At 33.9% G+C, this 26,288-nt stretch overlaps 1 protein-coding gene across 3 annotated transcripts; it reads right to left on the minus strand.

The window, feature by feature from the left end:
* Window positions 1-5,599: 5,599 nt before the first annotated feature.
* On the minus strand, window positions 5,600-19,998 carry LOC122020114 (putative tRNA (cytidine(32)/guanosine(34)-2'-O)-methyltransferase). Of its 3 annotated transcripts, XM_042577895.1 has the most exons (11): window positions 19,843-19,998; window positions 19,660-19,753; window positions 17,573-17,622; window positions 9,973-10,022; window positions 9,354-9,462; window positions 8,618-8,678; window positions 8,468-8,520; window positions 7,928-8,020; window positions 7,767-7,830; window positions 7,069-7,176; window positions 5,600-6,060 (listed from the first exon to the last, which is right to left on the minus strand). In XM_042577895.1, exons 1-11 carry the CDS (start codon window positions 19,867-19,869, stop codon window positions 5,810-5,812), a joined length of 960 nt encoding a protein of 319 aa, XP_042433829.1. In that variant the 5' UTR covers window positions 19,870-19,998; the 3' UTR covers window positions 5,600-5,809. The 3 variants fall into 3 exon arrangements, with proteins under 3 accessions (XP_042433829.1, XP_042433821.1, XP_042433815.1); XM_042577887.1 differs by lacking the exons at window positions 17,573-17,622; window positions 19,660-19,753; window positions 19,843-19,998 and adding an exon at window positions 15,396-17,559 and having other exon boundaries at window positions 7,096-7,176; XM_042577881.1 differs by lacking the exons at window positions 17,573-17,622; window positions 19,660-19,753; window positions 19,843-19,998 and adding an exon at window positions 15,396-17,556.
* Between the last annotated feature and the right edge of the window lie 6,290 nt (window positions 19,999-26,288).

Genomic DNA, 26,288 nt, shown 5'->3' on the forward strand with positions numbered 1-26,288 from the left:
GAAAGAACTATAAGCAATGGAAACAATAAAATGAAGCAACTCAACATAAATCCAACTCAAGCAGGACTGGCAGCTAGGATCTCTGAGTGACACAATACCTCCTCTATTTGTTAACCTGAAAGTCAAGGGAAAAGCAAAGGATAGTGAGTACAACCACTCAGTAGGTAGAAGAAGATAATGCATGAATAACATACTGACAGGAGATCAAAGGATGTAGTTTCAAGTAAAATACTTACTAACCAACGTAGGTATCCCAAAATAATCACCAACTAACAAAAAGTATAATTAATAATATAGCACTTTACTAACCTGCTCAACCAAGAATAACCAACAAATCGGGAGTACATACAGTACCTCCAAACCTGCACGAACAAATATATGACCGACATATAGCAAGCACATAACCAATACTGACTACAGGAGAACGCTCTACACGAATGATCCCGTGGGTAGTCGGGGGTAAATGACTAGTCATTGTCCGTGGGAGAATGTTCTACCATGGATGGTCCCGTGGGCGGACAAGGTAAATAATTAGTCACTATCTGTGAGAGAACGCTCTACCACAGATGGTCTCGTAGGCAAACAAGATATATATCAATGGTCACTAATGACTCTCAATCACACATGGGGGACAGGATATACTAACGGTCGCTGATAACTCTCTCAACCAAGAATGGGAGACAATGGTCAACATAATATACCAACGGTTGTTGACGACTCTCTCAACCACGAATGGGAGATAATGGTCAATAGGATATAGAAACCAAGGGTCAAGTAGGATCCTCAAAAATACTATACCATAGTATAATTCTACTAATGTATAGGCATAAGCCTATATAACAAATAAGGGTCTACTAAGATACTCTGTACCCTATATTACGATATAATCCTACTACTATATAGGCAGATAATAGACAATCACGTTCCAAAGTTACTAGTCACCTAGCATTAATGTCTCGACTAATTCTATGGAATCATCTTAGATATAATAAACAACAGGATCAAGATCAAATAATCCTAGGAACTAATTTAAAGGAGAAAACCTAGTGGAATACACTATCCTTCTGCTAGGGAGTGATTTCCAACAAGTATAGGTCAGTGTAATCTCACTATATATATGCCCTCGCACCAGTATACAACTATACTACTTATAACAGTGATCTATAGGCACAAGCCTAAGTATATAACCATACTATAATACAAATTCACGAATATAAGCTATAGGCATAAATAACAACAAGAGTCTATTAGGATACTCAATATCCTATACCATAGTATGAATAAGAAACACAGGTTTAGCAAGATGCTCAATATCTTATACTTTGGTATGATCGTCCTACACTAGAGTCTGGTTATATATATATATATGAACCTAATCATGAATAACAAACATAACTACATAGCTATCAATAATAGGTCAACATATAAAGACAACCAATAAAGTATTAACTCAGGAGCAATATAGGACAGATTTAAAGTAGGCGAGTGACTATAACCTCATCAAATATGGCAGTAAACAATCATGTACTATAATCAAAGTTATCAAGAAGATAAGCAGGATCTACCCACCTGATTTGTAGATCGTGCCGACTAACTTCACGTCTGAGAGTCACATCGAACTCAAATCCTACAAGTATATGACTTAAAGTCGATCTAAGGTTCTATAAATCAATATTAATCTATTACTACCCAACTCTCAATCATCTAATTAATTTATCTAAATTAATTATGAATGCTTAATCAATTAAACTTTATTTATTAAGCAAACTCTATATCAATCCAATTAATCTCCAACTAAATCCTGACGTAGTTTATCTAATTTAATTATCAACCATACTGATCACTATTTAATCACTAAATCTAAGAAATCTTGTAATTAAACTTATCATTAATTAATCAATTAGATCTGTCAATTGTTATCTACTCAATACTTAATCAATGCAAATATTAAGGTTACCCTGGTTCTCAGCTCCTTCTCAGGCAGAGAGTTTTTTTCTGCGGCAGGTGGTCGACGGAGACGCCAAGGTTGGGTGGGTCGACGGATCCGAGCAAGCTGCTAGCGGTGGCAGCGACCTGATTTGTAAAGGGGCGACTGCTACTGTCCACAGCAGTTGTGCATAGCAAGAGAGGAAGGGAGGAGGGCGGCCGACATCGAGGCAGTGGTGAAGAACGCCCAACACAGCGGGTCACGCGTGCCAGTCTAAAGGAAACGCAGCTGTAGCCCTTGTGCTCACGATGGACGCCGACAAATGCGATGTGCCCTCCGCGTTTTGGCTCTGGCAAAGAAGTAACGGGACGATGGTGACCGAGGAGAGGGACACGACGCTGGCTGCTCCCGCCCGGTGGTGCCGAGGTCGGATGCGAAGAGGCAACGAGCGGCGATGGCTGGCCTCTTGGGCAGAAGTGCGGGGCTTCTTCAGGAAGGCTACGATGGCAGGCAACCGTGATTGAAATCCTGATCAAGATGCTCGTCGGCGGCAGGGTCGGAAGCACACGACGACTGCGACTAAGGGCAGCCTGTGATGGTGTCGACACGATGACGACGGCCGTGGGTAGCAACGCGTGCGTGAGGAGGGACGGCGCTAAACCACAACTTAGGTTAGGAAATATAAAGTTAGTCTAATTGACATTATCAACTCCTTATTTACATAGGTGTTCTTAAACAAGCTTTAAATCCTGTTCGTTTATCCAATAAAATCTAAAATGACTTCTTTAAAATCTAAGAAAAATTCAGTAAATTTCATACATTCATATTAACTTAATTCCTGATAAATTATTCACTAAAATAATTTAATTAAGATAAATTTTAATTATTTACATCTTTATATATATTTTGAGCATATTACAATGTGATTCATACCACATGTATTATAGTGATAATAAGGATAGTAGCAGAATTGATATCAATTTTTTTAGTATGTAAGATTCTTAAAATTATAAGTTAATCTCAATTTTTCTCTAAGTGACTATTTAACAGTCAACTTGAAGTTGTATTCAATATTTGCTACTTTAGAAATATTTGATAAAAAATCTGTGCGATATTGAAATTGAGAAAAATATACATTTTTTATTAGTAAAGAGAAAAACATCATAACATGTTATTCATACCACATGTGTTATAACGATAACAAGGATAGTAGAAGAATGGATCTCTGTTTTTCTACTATATAAGATTCTTGATATTATAAGTTAATCTCAATTTTACCCTAAATGACTATTTAGCTGTCTACTTAAAATTTTATTCAGTATTTGCTATTTTAGCATATATCCTATTGACTATGGATAATTCGGTCTATGGAGTATAACTACAAAAATGACCGATTAGAATGAATAGATTTTACCTAAAAAAGGAAGATTAAAATAGATTTATATCTTTGGTATTTATTCACTGGTCAACCACTTCCATTTTGTTATATATAAAATGTGATTGTAAATAATTATATTGATTAGAGATATTAAGCATGCTCTCGTCATAATAGTTATTATAAGGGATTAGAGATATTCGTATTGATGTAAATGATTTAATCTGGGATAAATATAGGATATTAATGTCTTTGATTCGTATAATAGAGTAACTAAGTTAAGTGTAACAACTTTCTTAGTATTGATTATTCAATGTGCTTACTGTCGCATAAACTATTTTTTCTTGAGTATGCATTGAATATTCTTATATGATTTTTATGACTAGATAACTTTTGAGAATTAACTTGGACGAGTGAAAAATATTAGAATAAGATGGTAATGTGTAACTGCACACCTTGCCAAGAGAGTGGGCATCTTATGCCCACTCCTCTCATATATATGCATCCAAGAAGATAAGGCTTGAGGGAATTTTTATTTTTATGAAGTCTCGATGATGGCTAGGGGTGTAAATGAACCAAACCGCTCATAAGCTATTCGAAACTCGATTCGATAAAAGCTCGTTTAAGCTCGATTAATAAGACTCATTAAGATAAATAAATTAAGCTCAAGCTTCACAATATTCGGCTCATTAACTCATGAACATGTTCATTAAGTTCATGAATCAACTTTTAAATAAAAAAAATAATTTTGATATTAAATTTATAGATTTTATACTTTACTTATGAAATATATAAACAAATATATTAAATTTATTTATTAAAATATAATTATAAATTTTAATAAAAATATTATAATTTTTTCTGAATATATAATTTAATTTTTAATAAATATTTAAATTTATAATTTATATTTATTAAGTTCATTTAAGTTCGATGAAAGTTCGAATAAGCTAAGTTCGAATAAGCTCGTGAGCTATGAATATAATTGTTAAATAAAATTTGATTTTAATTCGATTATAAATTAGTCAAACTCAAATATTCAAAAGTTCAACTTGACTTGACTCGATTAAACCCCTAATGACAGCAGACAAGTTCTCCATCCAATTTTGATCCCAAGCACAGAAAGAATTTGCTTATTACGAATTTCCTTTTTCCCAACACCATGTCTCATTATCATTAATTGATTTGATAAATTTAAGACTTGGGTCGACATCAACATAGAATCTTAGACGTTTGGAACTTTAAATTAATAAATATTTGACAGGTAGTTTTTTTGTTTTTTGTCACCTTGAAACTAGGAAGAAATCAAACACGATAAATTACTCGCAACATATTGCAGACAAGTCAAGGATTAAACAATCGAGCACTCATCGATCAAGTTAACTTTCATGTTAAAAACCCAAATACGAATCCACAAAAAGAAAGGCAAAATGCTCGTCAATGGACCAAAACCAATCGATGGTTTCGATCACGCGAGAAAGGAGAGTAGGGCAAAATATAACAGAACGGAGAGATTGAAGAGAAGGGTCTAAGAGAACAGAGTGACGGGTTCAAACTGTCATGTAGCAAGAAGTCGCTTTCTCCTCTCGCAAACCTTGACGAACCGTTCTTTATCTGGCTTCAAGGGTGACAAGATTCTTCCACCATCGGCCAAAGCGTGACGCCAAGCATATACCATTCCTGTTAGCGTTCCACTAATCCAAAGCCTGCCATTGTACTTCGACCTTGTTTTCTTGGCTGCTTGAGGATGCCTTGCCATAATTTTTGCACTATCTTCTCGAGTGCGATAGCAACATGGACTTCCGAAGCACTGACGACATAGAGAAGCCTGCGATTCATCCAACATCCAGTGGGCATTGCAAGGATTCAACAGGGAGGCAAGGGGGCATAGGTTTCTCTTCTTGCCTGCTCAAGAATGCTCGTTGCTCATTGGCGAGACTCTTTCGCCTTCTCGACGTCCAGGCGTGGAGGACTAATCGGCAGTTCATCTCCGGAAGCAGAAGCAGGATGAGGCAGCCAACAGCCAAAGTATCTTGTTCTATCATGACACCGCAGAGACCTGTTGCAGCAGGAGATGCTCACCTGTCGGAGGCCATCGAAGACTGCGTCAAGTTCCTCAATGCTTCATCCAAGAGATCATGCTAAGAGGAAACTGAACCTGCATGCAATTTAGTAATCGCTTTATATGGCATACCGTATAGTTACCACTCTCTTATTTTTAAAAGATCTCCCAGGGCATCTGGGAAACCTTGAATTATTTATCATCGCCATGGAAAGTGGTCACCTGCTGAAGAACCTTTTTATAAAAAAAAAAAACAATAAATTATAGTGCAGGAGAACATGTCGTAGCTCATGTATTACAGTGGTACTAAACACTGATTTTAGACCCTGCTAACTTAGCTGTCATTCGGGTTTCATTTGAGGGTACAATTGTAACATCCATTCAAAATCTCTCAAGGAAGAGACTCTCGTACAACAAACCGAATCTACTTAGATCATTCAGTTATCTACAATTCAGTATTCAAAGATAGCTTCTCAATGTCTACAATCCCATGACTCGAAACTTTCTTCAGTTCTAGTGCTGTTTTGTATGGTGGAGCAATGGGAGGCTGCACAGGATCCAAACTCTTGTAAGAGCCACCCTCTGAAGAACTTGGGAGTGGGTATGATCGATCTGAATCATAGCCATTGAGGTCTCCACATGCTAAGAAAGGAATGTAAACCTTGTTCGGTCCCTCTAACCACCCACTTCGGCAATCTGACAAGAGCATAATGTTATCCATGATTTTGTTAGTTGAATGTGCAAGATAAGAAATTACAATCTATTCTTCAATTTAAAATTATTTTCATTGTGAAAGTTTGAGGGAAAAAAAAGATAACACATTAAAGTAGAAGATGAAACTCATTCAGCTAAAGGGAAATATATTGTATCAGCTGACTCCTAATCACGAGATAATATATTGTGCAGTGTGAAGGACCCTTCAAAGCAAATTCTATGAAAGGATCCTCCATAAAATGTGTTCCTAATCATTGTGTAAAACAAGAAAATCTTTACATATTGTTTAGTTCTGAGCTTAATAGTCTGGTGTTTTCTTACCACAAGTTGTTCTTGTTAGCAAAAGGAATCAAGTTAGAAAAAGGCAGTGGAGGAAAGTAGGAACTTTGCATATTAGAACAAATTCACATTGTTAAACTTTACATAGAATAAGTGTTGTCATTTAAAAGAACTATATGCAGCAACAAGTAAGGTGTAAGTGGATGAATTCTATAGTTGCTCTCCCATTTCAGGCCAATTAAACAAACCCTTAGTTTGATGAGATCTAAACCAGAAATGCCTTCTAAAAATATGGGATCATATCTGTGATCAAATGAACTAATTGTTTTGGCATAATTTAAATGCAAGGAAATTGAAGCTAATATTCAATGGAATCATAAGTTCAGCCAAGAAGATATACATTTTCACAAGGAACACTGAGTAACGGGCTTTCATGGGGATGAAAATTTTATCAGAAGATTGATATTGAAAATCAAGTTAATAACATCGTGGAGAAGATCATATATATATAGAGAGAGACATAATTCCCTATTTCTGTTCCTGTATATTCTGTCCTTTGAATTCTCCTCTAGGTCTTAATTCATTAGTGAAATTAATAGCACGAAATATCCAAGAATCTGATTGTATGAAAGAAATGCAGTTCAGCCACCACTAGATCATAATATATACGCATGTTCAAGGTACATCATGCAGAAAGTTCACAGGCGAGACCTAAATCATCATCGCCAGAGGGAGTACCAACTCTTTCCAGAAGGTGATACAAGTCTCTCTCATTAAAACCTGGAGGAGGTGAATAGTTCTCACAAACAACGAATGCCTCTGCAATGTAAATAAATAATGTTAAGAACCTTATGTGGTAATTAAAAAGAAATATGCAAAAGAATGCGCTAATGTTTCTTTTATTTAAAAAATCTTAAGTCCGTAGGAACAAATGTAGGGTATCCTTCAGTCTTCATAGTTAATTTTGTGTACTCGTTCAACTTCTTAAGAACTCTCTGCTTCAAACATACTATTAAACCATGTCAAGTTCAGTTTGTTTGAGTACATAAACCTAACTGGAGAAACAAGCCTGCATTGTACTGACTGAGAAGAAATCTGCTGCTACAACGTGTCCATATATATTCATGCAACCGGATCAATATTTCAACATCATTTAAGAGATGAAATAGATAAGAAATTTGCTAACATTCCTTTAACAGAAATAATGATCGGCGTTATCTTTGATTAGCTTGGCAATTATTTCCACATATGAAATAACATGTAGCCAGCATGGTAACCAACATATGAAATAATAAAAACATGTAGCATTTTACCTATAGAATCTGTTCCAAATAGCTATTGACTTCAAATTACTGGCTATACAATGAGCACATGGAAAAAGGTAATTCAAAAGTGACAAACTAGCTTACCTATGCTTGAGTTACGACTACTTTTGGGCTTTGCAAATGTAACCTGGGAAAAGAATAATTTCAACTGCAAAAAGGGTTAAAATTGCAACAGTAAGCAGATTGAGAGAGAGAGAGAGAGAGAGAAATGATTAGGCATGAACCAATTATAAGGAGCATCTTACTTGGCAATACAGAAGGCTTGTATCTTTACCCCGGAATATTTTTGCAATAAACTTTCCACCTACTTGAAGTACATGAGTAACAATTGTTAGTGCCTACAGCCAAAAAAATGGATCACAGATTAGCATATGATATAAGAAAACAAACCAACAGACAAACTTCAAAGTAAATTATTAACTCAGTGAATAGAACAAATCTGGAGTCAGATTAAGAACACTGAAACAGAACTGGAGGTTGTGCTTCTATGACTATAGTGCATTGCTTTGACCATAGTTTAAACTTCAATGTTTTCACAACATTTCAAGGTCTAAACATACTAACTCAAGAATTAGCAAAGAAAATTTGATTTGAACCAGAGTTCTAAAGATTTACAGCATTTATGAATGTAGAGCAGCCTTAGACAATGGCATTCAAAGAAATGAAAATTCCAAGCAAACATTCTCTTTCCTGAACAATCTCTGATGATCTTTGTCATGACTCTCTTATTTAGGTATAATAAATATGATTCAGAATAATGCAAATATTTGGACAAATGCACTTACTGCCAATATAAGTTGACTCTGAACAAACTCATCCATATCATGAAGGCCAGTAACTGCAGTAAATTTAGCGATAATCTTATGTAAAACATCAAAAATTCTAAAGATTGGCATTCACCAAAAGTGAAAATGCGAATATATAATCATTCTTACCATCTGGAGCACCATCACAGACAACCAAGTCGGCTTTGCACCCATCAAAATGTCTGATTACCTGACAGGTTCATTCTAGTTAGTTAAATATACAAATTGTTCATTGTATCTACCTCATATGGGGATTTTGAATATAAAAGGAGACTGCATCTATGCTTATTTGACCTAGTTAAATTACCTAAGTTAAGTTGGTCACCTAAACCTTCATTAAAAGGTTGATAAAAATACTTCTTCCACCGCTCTTTTATTTCTCCATCGTTTAGTAATACCCTATTACTTTCATCTTTAATATATTTTATTTGGCTAAGATCTCTTGTTTTCCTTTCTTTCACTTTAGTTATTCTATAAATGTCTCTTTCCCCTTCTTTTGTATCCAATTTTTTATATAATCGTTCAAAAGTTTTATTTTTTGCTTCACTCACTACTTTCTTAGCTTCTTTCTTGGCTATTGTATATTTTTTTAAGTTTTCCTCGTTCTTACAAATATATAATTCTTTATAAGCTATTCGTTTTTCTTTCACTTTCTCTTATACTTTCTCATTCCACCACCAAGATTCCTTACTTAGTGGTGCATATCCCTTTGAAAATAAAATAAAATTTTGTGCTATACTTGAAATTTCATACAAATATTGTGATAAATTTATTTAGTAACTAACCTAAAGTTACAGAAGAAATGAAGTATAAAAGTCCAACTTCTAAGAACAGAAATAGATGCCAAATACAAATTAATTTTTACCACTTCTGCTGTTCGAGCATTAGTGATATCACCCTGAACTTGAATTACACCCTCAATAGGAGCCATGGGCTGCAAATCAATTGCAACAATAAGTGGAAGATCACCATCCCTACAAATAAGATGCAAGTATATAGGGAGTAAGCTATAGCAATTAGCTGCATAAATGAGTAATGCTCCCTCACCTAAATTGGCTATGTATATTCAATTCTCCTTGAGGGATTGCATCTAAAATTCACTCTTCTATTACAAAATAAAGATAAATTGATGCACAAATAAATTGAGTCACATGAACGGTCAGGGAACTCAGTATAGCAACAGCAATCAATGAACATGATCTTATCCTTCATGAACAAAGATTATTTGACAAAAATTGGTGTCATCCAAGTCACCTGTACATGAGTTTAACAAGGCTTTAGGCTCACCACCATATTGATTCACAGAAAAAGCCTTTACATTGAAGGCACAGGAAATTCATCATGTAAGTTTATATCATAAGGAAAATGTACTGCATAATGTAAATAGAATAGGATACTATGTGAACATCTAGTTATTAAGCCATTCTTGATTATTTACAACTATTGCCTCAAATCTCTACTAGCAATATGTGAACAAGTCTTACCTAGAAGCTGATGACAATTTCGCTGGTACATACAATTTGCGACTCAAGACCTACAGATAAATTAAATAAGATCTTATCACTGATCAATGATTTACAGGATTCAAAAAAGAGGGGGCCACATATATTAATGATCTTTTAATTAAAAAAAAAAAATCATTGCTAACATTTGGGAAAAAAGTTTATTGCAAATATTTTGTCCATAATAATTATGTACGTATTAAACAAACATCATCTACCACAGATGGCATATTTGGCATGGAATAGTCAAAACATTACATAAATAGTGAAATTTTGAATATTAACAAAAACAAAATCAAAAGCAATACGAACCCCTTAAGAATATACTTCAAATCACGTTTAGAATGTAAGGAGACCAAGGCATATGGTCCTGAAGTGATGATTGAATGGCTAGCAAACATGAAAAGGTTATTTCTTGGATATAGACTACTAGCTAATTAAGTAGGTAAATGTTCACCTCACTTCCAATCTTCAAATAGGATTTTACAACAAGGGTTGATTCTTCTAAAACATCCTAGGTTTTGTTTGGAATTATATATACAAATTAGATTGTATCAATTTCTTAAAATATTTCCACTTTTCCTTTTTTTGGAAGAATATACATGGTTTTAATTTCCTGCATCAGCAAGCATAGTGTCAGATGCAGACTTTCTCTCAGGGGAGAATTAATCCATCATAAGTACCTCTATTTCTAAAAATTAAGAGTGCTAAGGTTAATAGGTTATAGACACATATTTATTAAACAATGATTTTACAATGCAAGTTTCTAATATAATGAACTCTCTATAAAAACACTAGTTCAGAAATAAATACACACGATTTATTCCTTGCATGCAGATTATTACAGAATAAAGTAACATCATTGATTGAAAGTAGGCACTTTATTCCACACCGTCAGAAAAAAAGAGCAGACTGAAACTGACACCGGTAAGGTAACTCTAGGAGGACATGCTAGTATCACATAGAAGGCCATAGGGAAGGCATCTAAATGGAGCTGCATCTAGAAAGTCACAACATGAAAATACTGTTGGGCAAGAATGTTAGTCAAGCATCTCTCTCTGGTGCACCTCAAAATCCTTGGTACATCACTTCCTTTTCTTGAAGCCTTATTTCTTCCTCTACTTCTTCCTAACTTTCATTTTTCTTCCCCTTCACTTTCTCCATCTTTCTCTTTCACTGCTTCTTTCTCTTTCTCCCTTCCATCCTTCTTTTTCTCCCACTTCTTCCTTTTTTACTTTTATTTCTGATCGAAGACAGTATGCACCACTTCATTTTACCAAGACATGCTGATACTAATATGTCCCAATCAGCTACCAAAACGCTGGCATTAGTTGAGATTTAAAACCTTCCTAAGATTGATAAAAAAAAAAAAATAAAATAAACCTATTTAGGAAATAACGAATCAGCCAAACTACTAACTCCCATTTCTAGAATCCAGAGTAATTAGAAGAAGCCAGATTTTTTTTTTAAATGTCATCTTGAAAATGATTACAATGACTCAATTCATCCAAATCAAAAGAAGATTTTAACACTAATCTGTAGGATCGTAGACGTGCTAGAGGGGGGGTGAATAGCACGTGTTGCTTTCTCATTCGTTTTGGAAAACTCAAAGAAAATGCAGCGGAATAAAGAATGAAAAAGACAAACAACGCTAACAAGATTTCTTTTACTTGGTTCGGAGCTTGTGGCGACTCTTACTCCAAATCCCCCGATCGTTGATCGCTTTCGGTAGGCAATCACTAATAGCTCGAATAATGATTATAAGTTTGAAGTACAATAGCAATATAATAAAGTTGCGACAATACAAAGATAAAGAAACAGGATCGTCGATTGTCAGAGCAGCTGAGCGTTGTTGAATCGTTTCGGAGTAGCACGGAGCTTAAAAGATCACTAATAGCTCCATTTTATAGCTTCTTCAGATACTCGAACCGGATCGGTCGACCGATCCCACCTGAATCGATCAGCCTTCCAATCTCGGTTCTGCTGCTCAGATAGAGTTTCTTCATTCGGTCAACCGATCCCCAGCTCATCTGGTCCAATCAACTCGGCTCGACCACGTCACCGCTTATCCTCGGTTCGGTCAACCGATCCTAAGATTCGACCGACCGATCCCTTGGTCGAACCTGGTCCACTCGCTGGAACTATGATCTTGCTGCTTGGAGGTTCGGTCGACCGATCCCGATCGATTCTAACTTTGCATAAAGTGTTAGTCTCCTGCAAAACAGAGTTAGCACATAGCAGATAATATGTAAATAAATAACTTTGCCAGCCTTCGGACTGTCCGGTTCTGATTTCGAATTTCCTCTGGAAACCTAGGTTAAACCAATGCCTACTATTCCCTCACCGGGAACGCGTCCTCACCTACTCCTCTATGGAAAAGTTATATGTTGCCAGACCGATCCTCCAGACCGACTGGACTTTCCGCCTAGGGTTACCACCCTCCTAGGACCTAGGGTTACCTCCCCCTAGTGTTTTCCATAACCTAAGGTTACCACCCCTAGGACCTAGGGTTATCTCCCTTAGGGTTTTCTAGAACCTAGGGTTACCAGCCCTAAGACCTAGGGTTACCTCCCTCTATGGTTTTCCACCTGCCTAATCACAGCTAAGACTTTCCATCACCTAGGGTTACCGCCCCCTAGGACCTAAGATTACCTCCCCCTAGGGTTTTCATTTGCATAGAATCCGCTAGGACTTTTGCCTAAGACAACTTAGGAATTTCCTGCAAGATCAATCAATTTTGTTAGATTACAAGACAACTTAATTTTGGACCCTTTGACATAATCAAAACCCAAGTTCGCACCAACAACCTCCCCCTTTTTTGATTATGGAAACACGGTTCAAAGTTAAGTAAAACATAACAATAAATAAAGGAATTTAAGCGTGATCATAAATACAATAATTTGTAAAAAACTCCCTTATGCTCCCCCTTTCATAAAAATTATGTTTAACTCTTAATTTTTAACTTTTCTCTCTCCCTTTGACATATATCAAAAAGGAGAGAAGGTTGTTTGAAACAAAGGCTTTACCTTTTTCAACAAATACTTAGCTGAATTTAAGCTTTGAAAATTACTTAGCTAAAAAAAACTTAGCTAATCTTAAGTTTTGAAACGGTCTTAACTTTTTCCAAAAAAAAAAAAAATAGCTAAATTTTAACTTTAAAAATACTTATGTTGTCAAGGACTTAGCTTTCAAAAGAAGTTGATAAAAACTTTATCTTCAATACTTAGCTTTATAGAGGTTTTGAAAAAGGCTTAGTTAAAAGTACAGAAAAAGATTTTGATTAAAGCTTAGTTCAAAAAATTTAATAAAAACTAAGTTAAGTACTTAGTTTTAAAAATATTTTAATAAATACTTAGCTTTAAGAATATTTTGATAAAAACTTAGCTTTAAAAAGATTTTAATAAAAGTTTAGTTAAGTACTTAACTTAAAAAGGATTTTAATAAAAGCTTAGTTAAATACTTATCTTAAAAAGAATTTTGATACAAGCTTAGTTAAGTACTTTTTTTAAAAAAACTATTTTTGAAAAGTTTAACTTTTAAAACCAATGTTTAAAATAAAAATTAATGTCTTAACCTTCCTTTCACTCCCCCTTACTTAATGCCGAAAATGTTTGAGGGTCCTAGAGTCCAAGCATGTAAAACATGAAAGTTATTATTTATTTTCCTGATTTTCCATCTCACTCATTCTATATTGTCAAACATGTTCAGCTTATGAGTGTGTGTGAGACGGAGTTAAGTTAAGTTGATTTTATCTTTAACTTTGTAAAATATTTATAATATAGAAGTATATTTAAAAAATAATTTAAGTTAAATTTAGATTTTAAAAATACTAAATTTGAGATTTTAAAATACAAGTTTGAATTTGAAGATTTCAAAATGTTGAGGACAAAAGTATTTTAAATTTGAGTTTCAGAATAATTAAGTTTAAATTTAAAAACATATATGTTTGAGTAATTAAATTTTGAATTTTAAAACTTTTTAAACAATATTTAAAAATAATTATGATTATGTTTTAGAAAATTAAATCATTTGAAAATAATTTATTTTGATTAAGGATTTTAGAATTAATTGAAATTAATTATACTTTTGAAATTAATTACGAAACTAAATAACATTTTGAAATTAATTATGATTTGAAAATAATTATAATTTAATTATGATTTGAAAATAATTAACATTTTGAAATTAACTATGATTTAAAAATAATTATAATTTAATCATGATTTGAAAATAATTAACATTTTGAAGTTAACTATGATTTGAAAGTAATTATAATTGTAGGATATAAGTTTAAATTTCTAATTTTAAACTATAAGTTTGAATTTCAAAATATAATTAAAATTTGAAGATTAATTGATCATTTGAAGATAATTAAGATTTTGAAGATCATTTGAAAATAATTAAGATTTTAAAAATTATTTGAAAATAATTAAAATTTTGAAATTAAGATGACTTAGATTAATTGAATTAATTTTTAGTTGAATTTTAATTAAGTTAACTTAACTGAGTTTAATTAATTTGGGTTTGGTTAACTATTTTATATTTTAAACCTAGATCCATCTCATCCTTTTCTAGATTTTCAATCAGGAACCAGATGGTTAATTTTATCTTCGATTTAGATTCCAATCTAAGGATTGATCAACATTTGAGTTAGACTAAGGTTTAACAGTCAGTTAATTAAATATCTATTTCAATAATTGACTTTCAGGTTGTGACGAGGCACTAGGCCTTATTGGGTATGGGATCATCCACCACTTCAAGACAAAACCTTTTAAAGAAATTAAATATTTAATTTCCTTTCTGAAAATCCTAGGTCTAACTAGTCAAGTGTGGATCAAGCCTAAGTCTTTATCTATCCTAATCTAGATTAAGCAATTAGTAATCATGAATGACATTTATCAATTAATTACTTATATGCATATTCATGGTAATTATGCATGGATCAAACAAATCAAGCATTTATTAGTTAAGTTAACAAGTTACAATTTTAAGTTAACTTTTAAGTTGAGTTATGAGTTTACTGATTAATTTAGTGTTTATCGATTGGTGTCATAATTAAAAGGTACTTGATTATAACTTGGTTTGTAGAGTTTAAGTTTTACCTTCGACTTGTAATCTAAGTCTAGATTTTGTAATTTGGTTAAATTATTAATAATCTTTTCTAATTTATCAATTTTATCTTTTAAAATATTATTCTATTTTTCTAATTTTTTAAGAGTTAATTTCTTCTTTTTATTAGATAATTTTGAGTTATTTTTATTTAGATTTGAATCGACTTTATTCATTACATTATTAGCATGCATATCTAATTTTCGAGAGAAATCTATACTAGAGCAAACAGGATTAGCTAGGGTACCGACATGTGTTGCAAAAATTGGATTTTCATATAATGTAAATTTACTAACCTTGATTTCTCCCCCTAGATTCTTGGGACTTCTTTCTGAGCATTGACTTTTGCAGTGACTCATTCGTTTGCACTTGGAGCATTCGATGTGCTTCTTCCCTTTCCGGATCGATTTCTCCTTTTCCTCTGGTTGTGACAGCCGAATCTTACGAGTAGGGCACTGGTTTCTATAGTGCCCTCTCTCCCTACACTTAAAAAAAGTTATGTGAAGTTTATAATTTGAATTTACAATTTTACCTTTTGGATCCATGATAGGATTCTCCCCCTTGATTGTTGCCATCTCGACTTCGGACTCAGATTCAGCTATCTCTTCTTTGGCCATCAGTGCTATGAAATCGGTCTGATCTGATTCTTCTGAGTCTAGTTCAGAGGTTGACTCTGGAGATTCATACTCAGATTCGAACTAAGGTTTAACTTGGTCTTCTGGCTCTAAAGGAATCTCATGAAGCTTGAACAATTTCTCCCGAAGTTCCTAAGCATTGTTGAACTTTCCAACTCGATCAAGCTCTAAATTTGTTAGTCCACATAGGAGAGTACATGTTGCTTTTGCATTTGCCTCGATTTTTCTTCTTGTTTGTGCATCCCACTTGTCACAGGCGATGGGCTCCTTCTTCGGTGGGAGTATAAATCCGATCTGGATTATGGTCCATATCTCCACTTGGGTCTTCAGTTGGTGCCTCATCTGGTCTTTCCAGTATCCAAAATTCTCGCTGGACCCTTTGACATAATCAAAACCCAAGTTCGATCGTCTAATGCTTCCCGCACCAACATAATCTTACCAATTATCATGTTGGGCAATATCTCAATTTATAAGGAATAAACCTTGATATAGTTTTTTTATGAGGACCAATGCTTTCAAACCAAGTGCAAAGGCAATTTGCTCGCCCCCAGTGCTCCCGCCAGCCTGCCCCAGGACCAACACAAAGAAGATAAATTACAATAACTGAGGAGGTAGATGCAGGGTGAGTTATATGGGATGCAGGGAATTACTCCCTGCTAACCCCGCGACCTCAAGTGGTAGACCACCATCTAGTTACCACCTCAGCTGAGCCTGTGGGGGCACCAATGCTTTCAAACCAGGTTCTGAACAAGGTTGCTCATGGATCATGAGCCCCAAAATTGACAACATTATTAGGTCCCGTTTTAATAGCCAATGAAATTAAATGCAATTGCATTCCTACAAAACTCCTTTATGAAATTAACAGAAAAAAAAAGTTCTATATCAAACACAAACCATTTATATTATACCCTAAATTCATTCATCAATCCTGCTAACCACTAACAAAAGGAAACTTTTGAAAGTGAGCATATTGTAATAATATTTTAGTAAGAAAATTAAACAAAAAAAATTACATAAATATTTTATAGAAAGAAAAAACTTAATAAAAGGCAACAACTTAAGTGAGGAGATGTAATGACTGACAGTGAATCAAGAAAGATTGGTTGGCAAAATTAAGGATAGTGACTTGGATTGGAGGACATGTTAACATAGAAGGATAAAATAATACCTAACATGGGCTGCATACTTTAAGGAGTGTAGCTGCAGAGGCCACAAGAAAAAGAAAAAATGCAGTGAAACTAAGAGGGGCAAGTGTTGAAAGTCTGTTTGTCTTTTAGTAGGTTCCGCTCCCACTGACTACTTAGCACACTATGTCAGGTGAAGTTACCTTTAGGGAGCAGACATTAAACTTTACTTCTTTATCTACCCAGTAGACCAATGACAAATCTAAAATCTGAAGTAGGTTGTTGCATAAGTCAAATAGATAAGTTGGACTAAGCAGACAATAAACTGAATAATATAACTTAAAGCCAGATTTTAGCACCTGATTTATAAGTCAGAAAAAGGCAGGGGATTCATGTTTATCTGAGTGAACCATTCTGCCATATTATCTAAGTGTAGGTGATCAAATTCTAAGGCATGCAGGAAAGGTTCCCAAGGAATAGATATGAGGAAAAGAGGACTATGCGTGACGGTAGTTACCAGAACTATAGCAATCTGTGTTCATTGAAGAGATAATAGTTCAATATTGACAAAATTCATGCAAGTGGAGAAACGTGTTAATTACATTCAATTGTGCATCACCAACAATAATTAATGGGTTAAAGAAAAGAAAATCAATCCAATTAGCCGATTTCCTAGAAGAAAAGGTCATCAAGAGGGTATATCTTAAAACATACCTGACTCCAGCTACCAGGAGCAGCACAGAGATCAACTACACGTTTTACTCCTGACAACAAAATGAGTTGAACATTATGAGTTTTGTATTTTTATAAAACAAAAAAACAAAAAAAAAATGTTGATCCTGAGATTGATTTTATGATATACATCAAATTAGTGTCTAAATTATTAGCTAAAAGTTCTGATAAGCATCAAAAGTATCATGACTTTCTGATAGGAAATAATTGCATAGATCAAAGCCTTACAAGCAGCAATGGCAGCAATTGCAGCAGTATCTACAATCAAATTTTATTTTCCTAGTGCCAAGGCATAATTATCTTCTTTTAGCTTCTCTTTTCATTTTTCCAAACACCCCGAATCTTCCAGTTTATAACTATTTGAGAGAAAAGAATTCAATGCCTTTTAATTATTGACAAGAAAAGATAGAAGTTTCAAAGCATGAGGTGAAAATTTCACTTCCTAGTTTCCTAAACCAGTATTTGCTTATCTTATCTCCTACAACAGAAACGATACTAGTTAAGAATTGCCATTATAAATAAGAATTATAAAATGTGGAAAAAAATTCTTAAACAATCCATGAGACGGTGATATCCTTTTTCAAAACAGAATCTCCAATAAAAATTGTATATATAAATTGAAACTGAACTAGTTCTATTTCAGTTGCTAACACCAAATGATCAATATCAAATCACAATTAACATTTGTATTCTGTAATTTTATAACAAATTAGTGGCATTGCTAAGTAGAATTCTCCATGATAAAGTCAAGCATAAGATATTAAAAATAAGGATTTCAAATAACAAGTGTCTTGCTCTTGCACTACTTGCCCCATGGTATATCCAATAATAGAGAGATATCTTAGTCATCTTTTCTAAAATACAGGCTCCTGCTAGAGCTAAGTCAATAAATGAAAAGATAATAATGATAAATAAAGAGGTCAATTGCAATCCCAAACACAAATTGATGATAAAGCCCCCACACTCATAAACCACTGAGAATAGTTTCCCGTTGTTCATGGAAAGGAGTATCACGGGCTTGCTCAGCAAGCAAATTAGGACAAGAAGCTTGCAGACTCAACCTCTCAATAGATGTAGTAGAAGTCGACATTTTTACAAGAAAGCTCAGTCTCTTCAATCATCAATGACCCCTGTTGCAAATGGATTCAGACCATTTAAGTTTGGAAAATCTAGTCCAAACAAACAATTGGGCCTCTTAAGGACAGTTGTTAGCTGAAACAAACCTTCCTGATGTCTTATCCTAAACTGATCTGGTAATACATGTTTACCATATAAAAAACATTGTACTTCACAATTTTAATACTTAATTATTTTTGTGGCACATTAAGTAATGCAGTTGGGATTTTCAAATCCCATTTATAATCATTTAAAGCTATCTAAGTTGTTTACAATTTTAGAATTTGTTATATATTTTAAAAAATTTGTTAGAGAAATTCTAAACATTGTATAAATTTTTTAGAAAAAGCTTGTTAGAGTTTCCTTTGGAATGAACTAAAAAGTATTATTTTATAAAGAATCAGGCCTTATTTTCGGTCTAGAGAAGGGATTAAGATTCTATGATTTGAATTTATCTTTAGTTAATAATATCATTCTTCTTCAATGAGTTGATTTACTCAAATTTTTTGCAGTGCAATTTTTCATGTTGCATTATTGAGAGACAAAATTTACTATATCCACCGTGTCTGTTGAACAATACCAAGTACAATTTTTCATTCTACACATAATATATAACAGTTCTGTTTGTGACAACAAAAACTCCCTTGAATGGTTGTCGTAAACAGAAGCAATAGCTGCAAAAAGAAAGTCATTATCCCATGAATTGATCAAATTTTAATGAACTTCTAATACCCTGCTAAGCTAATAACCTCAGAGCATAAATTCCACTCTACAATTTGGTCACATGAAATTTCTCCAGCAACGAAGAAATTTAGATTGCATTCGACAAAGTTTCAATCAACAATCAGAACCAGAAATCTTCAAACAAACCAAACAACAAGCTTAAGGGATGAATAGAGTTTCACAAATAACTACTTGAAAGAATACAGTAACATGGACTAGCTTTCGGTCACCTTCAAAGATGTTGAATTCCTCATCGATCTGGAGAAGTTTGAAAGCACTTCGCGCACGCCAACCCTCCTCCTTCGCCTTCCGATAATAGATATCCTGCAACACATACATGGCGCACGATGCCAAGGAGAAATAAGCCAAACGAGCAAACGAAGAAAATGCATAGAGCAAAGAGATTTGAATACCCTCTTGTCCTTTGAAGCTTTTCCCATGACTCCGCCAAGCGAATGCGTTTATCAGATCTCCGCCGGACTGGGAAAGCCGAAGAGGGATTAAGCAAAGGAACTCGGATGGCGGCGACGGCGGAAGAATGAGGTGGAAGGGCTGGCCAAACTGGACAACCTCATTTACTAGCCCGGCCCATATTACGACTTGGGCCACAACTCTTTGATTCATTTCACTATTTGACCTTTGAGAAATCTGAAATTAACATGAAGTAGACACGTAATTGTTTATATGGTTGATCATTTTCAACCGTCAATAATAGTGAATGAGAAAGTTATCTTTGATGCTAGACGGAAAAAAAAATTATTATGTAATTTATTTTATCAAATGAGATGACTATGTAAATTTTATATGCCATTAAATTTAATTCTCTTTTATATACTCATGTATATTTAAATAAATTTTATTTTATTTTATTATTTAAGAATTTATTTATAACTAAAAACATTAAAAGATGGAAGCAAATCCAGGAAGCTGCAAATCGTGTTGGATTCTAACATGTACCAATCCTATCACAGAGAACAACTAAATTATTCTATGGAAGAGGGATTGTAAAGTGATTTACGAAGACTAAGTTTAACATTGACCGTCGTCTGTTAAGGTAAAGGCATCATGAGAAAATATAACCATGGGTGATACAATTATACTGATGGATTTTTTTTTTCTTCGTACTTTCACTTGCATCAAAAACTCCGTCACGATGAATCAGTTATCGCAAGTCTTTAAGTCAGGATAAAAACAAGAGTATTACGTTAAATTATCCGTCAACATTAAAATTATGATAAATATTTAATAAATAGATTTATTAAATTATTATATCAATATTAAATTATTTCTTAAAAAGAATATATTGTAGGATTCGACTGTAACGTCTTGGCAAGGACTGCTCAATTTCTAAAACTCAGGTGTGGCGTTAAATATGCAAGAGTTCGTGTTGCAGGATCCGACTGTAACGTATCGGTAAGGATCGTTACATCTCTATGAGAACTTGGGTATATTCTTAAATAGGCAAGAGTTTTCACATCATAGATTGGATAAGGACAAATATGATAGAAAAATTAATAATCTAATATTTAGAACATAAAATATAGGGGCTCTCACTGGTAAATCAATAGAGATAGTAGATATGATGTCGAATTAATATTTTGTATGTACAAGAGACAAAATGGATAGGCGATAAAGCAAAACTGATAGAAAACTCAGGTTTTAAGTTATAGTACACAGGAAAGAGTAAAGAAAAAAAAATAGAGTATGTATTGTTATAGATAGTTTGTTAAAAGATGAAGTAGTAGAATTAGTTAGAAAAGGAGATAGAATTATAGCCCTTAAGATAATAGTAGTGAAAGAAACTATAAACATAATCAACATATATGTTATAGGTCCAGGTGAGACCGACTAAATGGGATGAATAGCCTTGAAAATAAATTAGAGAAATTCGCTTATTTTTTGAACAGAGGAAGGACCCAATATTAATTAAGCACGATAATAAAAGAATAGCATAAAATAAGTAAGATGACAAAAAAGTTTATTTGGTTACAGTCTAAATGGTTGTTAATCCAAATAAATAAAAAGTTCAATTAAAAACTCTTTTATTGAAGGCGGAGAAACCTCTTATATACTTTGAATGCTCAAAAACAGGTAGGAAGATCAATACAATTGTTGTGTTTAATTTATATCATCTGAAATGAAGTGGTTGTTGGTTTTCATCGCTTTAAGGCGCCTCCAAAGAATTTCAGGGTGCCTCCAAGAGGATAGAGTTTATCCTCAATCCGATGGAGTTTTATCTTCTCCAACGGGAGCTTAACGGCTACTAGTGGCACTTCCAATCAGCTTGAGAGTGCCTCTTATGAAAAGGCACGAGGGCACCTTCCATCACCTTAAGGGCCCCTTCCATGAAAAGACGCAAGGGTGCCTTCCATCACATTGAAGACACCTTCCACCAGCTAGCTCAAATAGTCAACCTTCAAAACTAGTTAACTTTTCCTCGCTCTTCTTTGGGTGATGCTCCGATCGTCCGGAGTTGAGCTCACCCAAACCCAACTCCAACCTTCTCCTTGAGCAGGCTTCCTTCCTAGCTTCTCGTCCCTCGAAGGCTCCACACGTATCCTTCTCATCTACTAGTGTACTCTTCAGCAACTTTTAATCTCTCAGATGCACCAAGCCTATCAACTCGCTTTCCATGTCAACCTTCTCGCTCACTGCGTCTTCCGCTCAATTTCTTATATTTCTAAGTTCCTGCATACTTAGACACAAGGCATCAAAACAACGCATAACCTAACTTAACTCGGTTCCCAAGCTCCTGCCTAATCATTTTTCAAAGAAAAAAATTTGGTCAGGAAATTTGAACAGAGAGCCTACAAATTGATTAATTTTTGCCAACAATATTAAAAGTAAAATTAAATTTTAAGCATGCGTTATAAAAATTATTCTAATCAGGTTATAAGTATTATTTAGGAACTCAAAATAAGTTTCTACCCGATGGATTTATCAAAAAATTATGGAACATTATTTTTAGCTACTTTTATAATTTGGCCCCTATGATTCCTAATATATCAATTTAGTCCTCTATTATTTCTAAAATTTGAAAACTTTGAGCATGCATCATTCTTTTTCAATCTTTCTACTTGCTCTTTTAATTTATAATTTTCCATTTGAATTTTGTCTAATTCTTCTAGTGGGCATGCTTTAATTAAAATCATTTTCAAATCTATATTGTCATTTTTTAATTTAGTATTCTTAGATCTAAGTTTACATCAAGATCTAGACATGAGTTTAATACCTTCGTATAATTGGTGAGGAAGTACAAGTTATACCTTACTTACCGTGTCGAATTCAAAGTTGGATGTTCTCCCTTCACCGCTGCTTTCCTCTGAAGTAGCTCCCCATTTATCATTGCTTTCCTCTTTGTAGTTGGTTGTAAGTGTAATTCCAACATATTCTTCATTCTTGAATTCTTCTATTGATGGCTCATTCCACATTACTTTAAGGTTCCGTTGTTTGAACTTTCTTGTCCCTTTATCTTTGTCTTTTTTTTAGTCTCCAATTTTGGGTAGTTGTCTTTGATGTGTTCCTCTTCAGTACAGTTGTAGCATTGAAATTTTCTTCTTCCATGAAGGAACTTCTTTGCATGCATCTTATTAAATTTATTAGTCTTAAAGGACTTATTTAGCTTTATTACCACGTATACTTGCTTGTCTTCGTCCACTGATGAACCTGAATCTGGTCCGGTTTGCTTGGCTTGTAGTGCTAAATTCTAATGTGGCCCCTTATCTTTTCTCAGTCCTACATATCAAGTTTCATGTAATTCTAAGGTAGAAAACAAACTTTCTAAAACTTACCTCAAGATCCTTAGAGATATAGTAGGAATTGATTATCGATGTACAGTCAAGGGTCCTTAGGAAAACATTAAGTGTGTATCTTAAGGTGTCTCAATTGGTTACCATTTATCCAAGATTGGTGAGTTCGATGATCAGCTCCTTAAGTTTAGCATGTAGCTAAGCAACCATTTCTCCTTCTTCAAGTCATAGGTTGCTGAATTGATTCTGGAGTAGGTCCCGTCTTACAAGCTTCGCTTCTAAGGTCCCTTCATTCAATTTTAAGAATTTCTCCCAAAGTTCTTTTACTGAATCATAGCTGCCAATCTAGTTGACTTCTTGGGATGAAAGTATGCTTAGTAGGTAGAATTCAGCTCTTCCGCTTGCTACGAAATCATTTTGTTCCTTTTTTATTCACATATGCTCTTCCTTTTCTTCTCCATGTTAATCTTTTGGTACTACAAAATCATATTTAATTATTAAAAAAATATCAAAATCGATTTTGAAAATACCTTCATCCGACATTTCCATAGTGCAAACTCCCCTTTAAACTTTAGCAGGTAGATATTTGGTCCGACCATCGTTTCCTTACTTTAGCAAGCGATCAGTCCTTCTAGAGCGGTTTGGCTCTAATACCACTTGTAGGTCCAAGTGAGACCGACTAGAGTGTAACGCCCCACCCTCCTCCCTACTAGTCTGTGAGGGTGGGACGCTACTGTACTATTAACTTTTCTTAACTAGAGTTACTCACATGTAAACATCAATACTTAAAACTCTCAAAAATGAGAAACATGCAATTAGTAACAACTGAAACATAATTAACTCATCTTGTCATTCTACTCAAGCATATGTTCACAACTAAAGTATATCAATCAGTATATGCATGCAACAGTGATACAACTCAATTAGCAGAACTAATGTGCATAGCAAATAAAAGGAAGAATTCTAAAACATAAAATATTTAATAAGAAAATCCAGCAACATAAAAGAATAGTTCCAACATTCTGAATATAAAACATTAATGAATTTTTAAACTAAATCCCAAGGCTTCCATAGTCCAGACATCACACATCCATCCACACCTCCTTGTCGCCTTCCTTTGCTATAACTTTTCCTTTCCTTTTACTACAGTAAGAGATAAATACAACTATAAGCAGAATGCTTAGTAAGCGCTATCTAACTCACAAAACTCGAATATGCATGTGAATAGGAAGAAATCTAAAAACTGAATGCTTTAAAAGAAATACTACACATGCTCATCTAATAATAAAGAAATCAAACATACTGAAATGCTAAACATGTATAGCTGCTCATCTAATAGTAAATAACAGTAAGCAAAACTAAACAACATGCTAGCATAAAAGAAAACTAAACTTGCGATCCCAAAAAGAGAGTTTCTAGGGTTTCGGAGAAACTTGAGATTCCAGCAACTTCTTCACATGTAACACCCCACCCTCCTCACTACTAGTCTGCGAGGGCGGAGCGCTACTGGACTACTAACTTTACTTAACTATCCTTGTTCACATGTTGATAGAAATTCCTAAAACTCTCAGAGAACTCAAAACATACAATTAACTAGCAGCGGAAGACTAAATGACTCATCTAATACATTCTTAATAAATGACAATCTTAATAAATTCTTATGTTAGGTCCCAAGGCTTCTATATTCCAGGCATCACACATCCATCCGCACCTCCTTGTCTCCTTCCTTTGCTATAACTTTTCCTTTCCTTTATCTGCAGTAAGAGGAAAATGCATCTATAAGCAAAATTGCTTAGTAAGCGCTATCTAACTCACAAAACTCGAATATGCATGTGAATATACTGAAATATAAAAGCTGAATGCTCAAAAGGAAAACTACTCATGCTCATCTACAAGCAAAAGAAACATACTGAAATGCTAAACATGTAAAACAAATCTATACAATCATGCTAGCATAATCTTGTTGAATTTTAAACACATTTTGAATCTTATTTCACTTGTTTAAAAACTTATACTTTAATACTTCAAAATAATAATCAACTTTCTTCTTGGGCCCAGGCGTAGTACCATCTTATGCGCGTTCCCTAATAGGTTGGGGTAGCGAGCCACCAATCCTAAAAGAGCAGAACTCGGTCTACCAGGGCCAAGACCTCGGAATTGAACACCTGGATTTGTTTAACGACAACCTCGGAAGTCGGGTACTAGCCTCTTAAATAAAGTAAAATACTTGTTATCTTTTATTACTTCTAATATATAATGCCTCGGCATTTTCTTTAAGCACCTTATGTGTCAAAATCCCTAAAGTCTTGACTTTGGAATCTACTTAAGGCCTTGGCCTTTCTCTTTCTTTTCTTTATCTTTCTTACACTTGTTAATACTTCTAATTAAAGAATGCTTCTTTAAAAACTGAAATGTTTAAACAAATTCTAACTTTGAAATGCATAAACAAAAATTTGCATACTATGCTAATCAAAATTCTGCATACTATACTACTCAAGATTCTACATTCTATGCTACATTATTTCTGCATACTATACAAACATAAATTCTGCACTATAATACTTAACCAAACTGCACTATAATCTTTTTTCTTTAAAAACTGCACTATAAGTTTCACCAAAAATCTGTACTACAAGTTCCACAAAAAATCTGCACTATAAATTCAACCAAAAATCTGCACTACAAGTTCCACCAAAAATCTTCACTATAAACTTTAAAGAAATCTGTACCATAAGCTCTTAAGAAATCTACACTACAAGCTCTAAAGAAATCTGCTCTAAAGAAATCTGCAATTTAAGCTCTAAGAAATCTGCACTACAAGCTTAATTAAAATCTGCACTATAAGCTTACATAAAAATCAATGTAATTAATTAAACTATAAGCCTACATAAAAATCTGCACTATAAGCTTAATTAAAATCTGCACTATAGGCTTAATTAAAAATCTGCACTACAAGCTTAATTAAAATCTGCACTATAAGCCTATATAAAAATCTGCACTATAAGCTTAATTAAAAATCTGCACTATATGCTTAATTAAAAATCTACACTACAAGCTTAATTAAAATCTGCACTATAAGCTCTTATATAAAAATCTGCACTATAAGCTTA

Source organism: Zingiber officinale, chromosome 1A (assembly GCF_018446385.1).
Source record: "Zingiber officinale cultivar Zhangliang chromosome 1A, Zo_v1.1, whole genome shotgun sequence".
In the NCBI taxonomy this organism is placed as follows: domain Eukaryota; kingdom Viridiplantae; phylum Streptophyta; class Magnoliopsida; order Zingiberales; family Zingiberaceae; genus Zingiber; species Zingiber officinale.

Excerpts from the sequence above, each read along its gene's own strand:
- LOC122020114 (XM_042577881.1), bottom strand. The coding sequence starts at position 15,716 with ATGGCCAAAGAAGAGATAGCTGAATCTGAGTCCGAAGTCGAGATGGCA. Across the intron at positions 8,679-9,353 it reads ATGCTCGAACAGCAGAAGTG|GTAATCAGACATTTTGATGG; the intron begins GTAAAAATTAAT and ends TGAACCTGTCAG. Across the intron at positions 7,177-7,766 it reads TAGTCGTAACTCAAGCATAG|AGGCATTCGTTGTTTGTGAG; the intron begins GTAAGCTAGTTT and ends TTTACATTGCAG.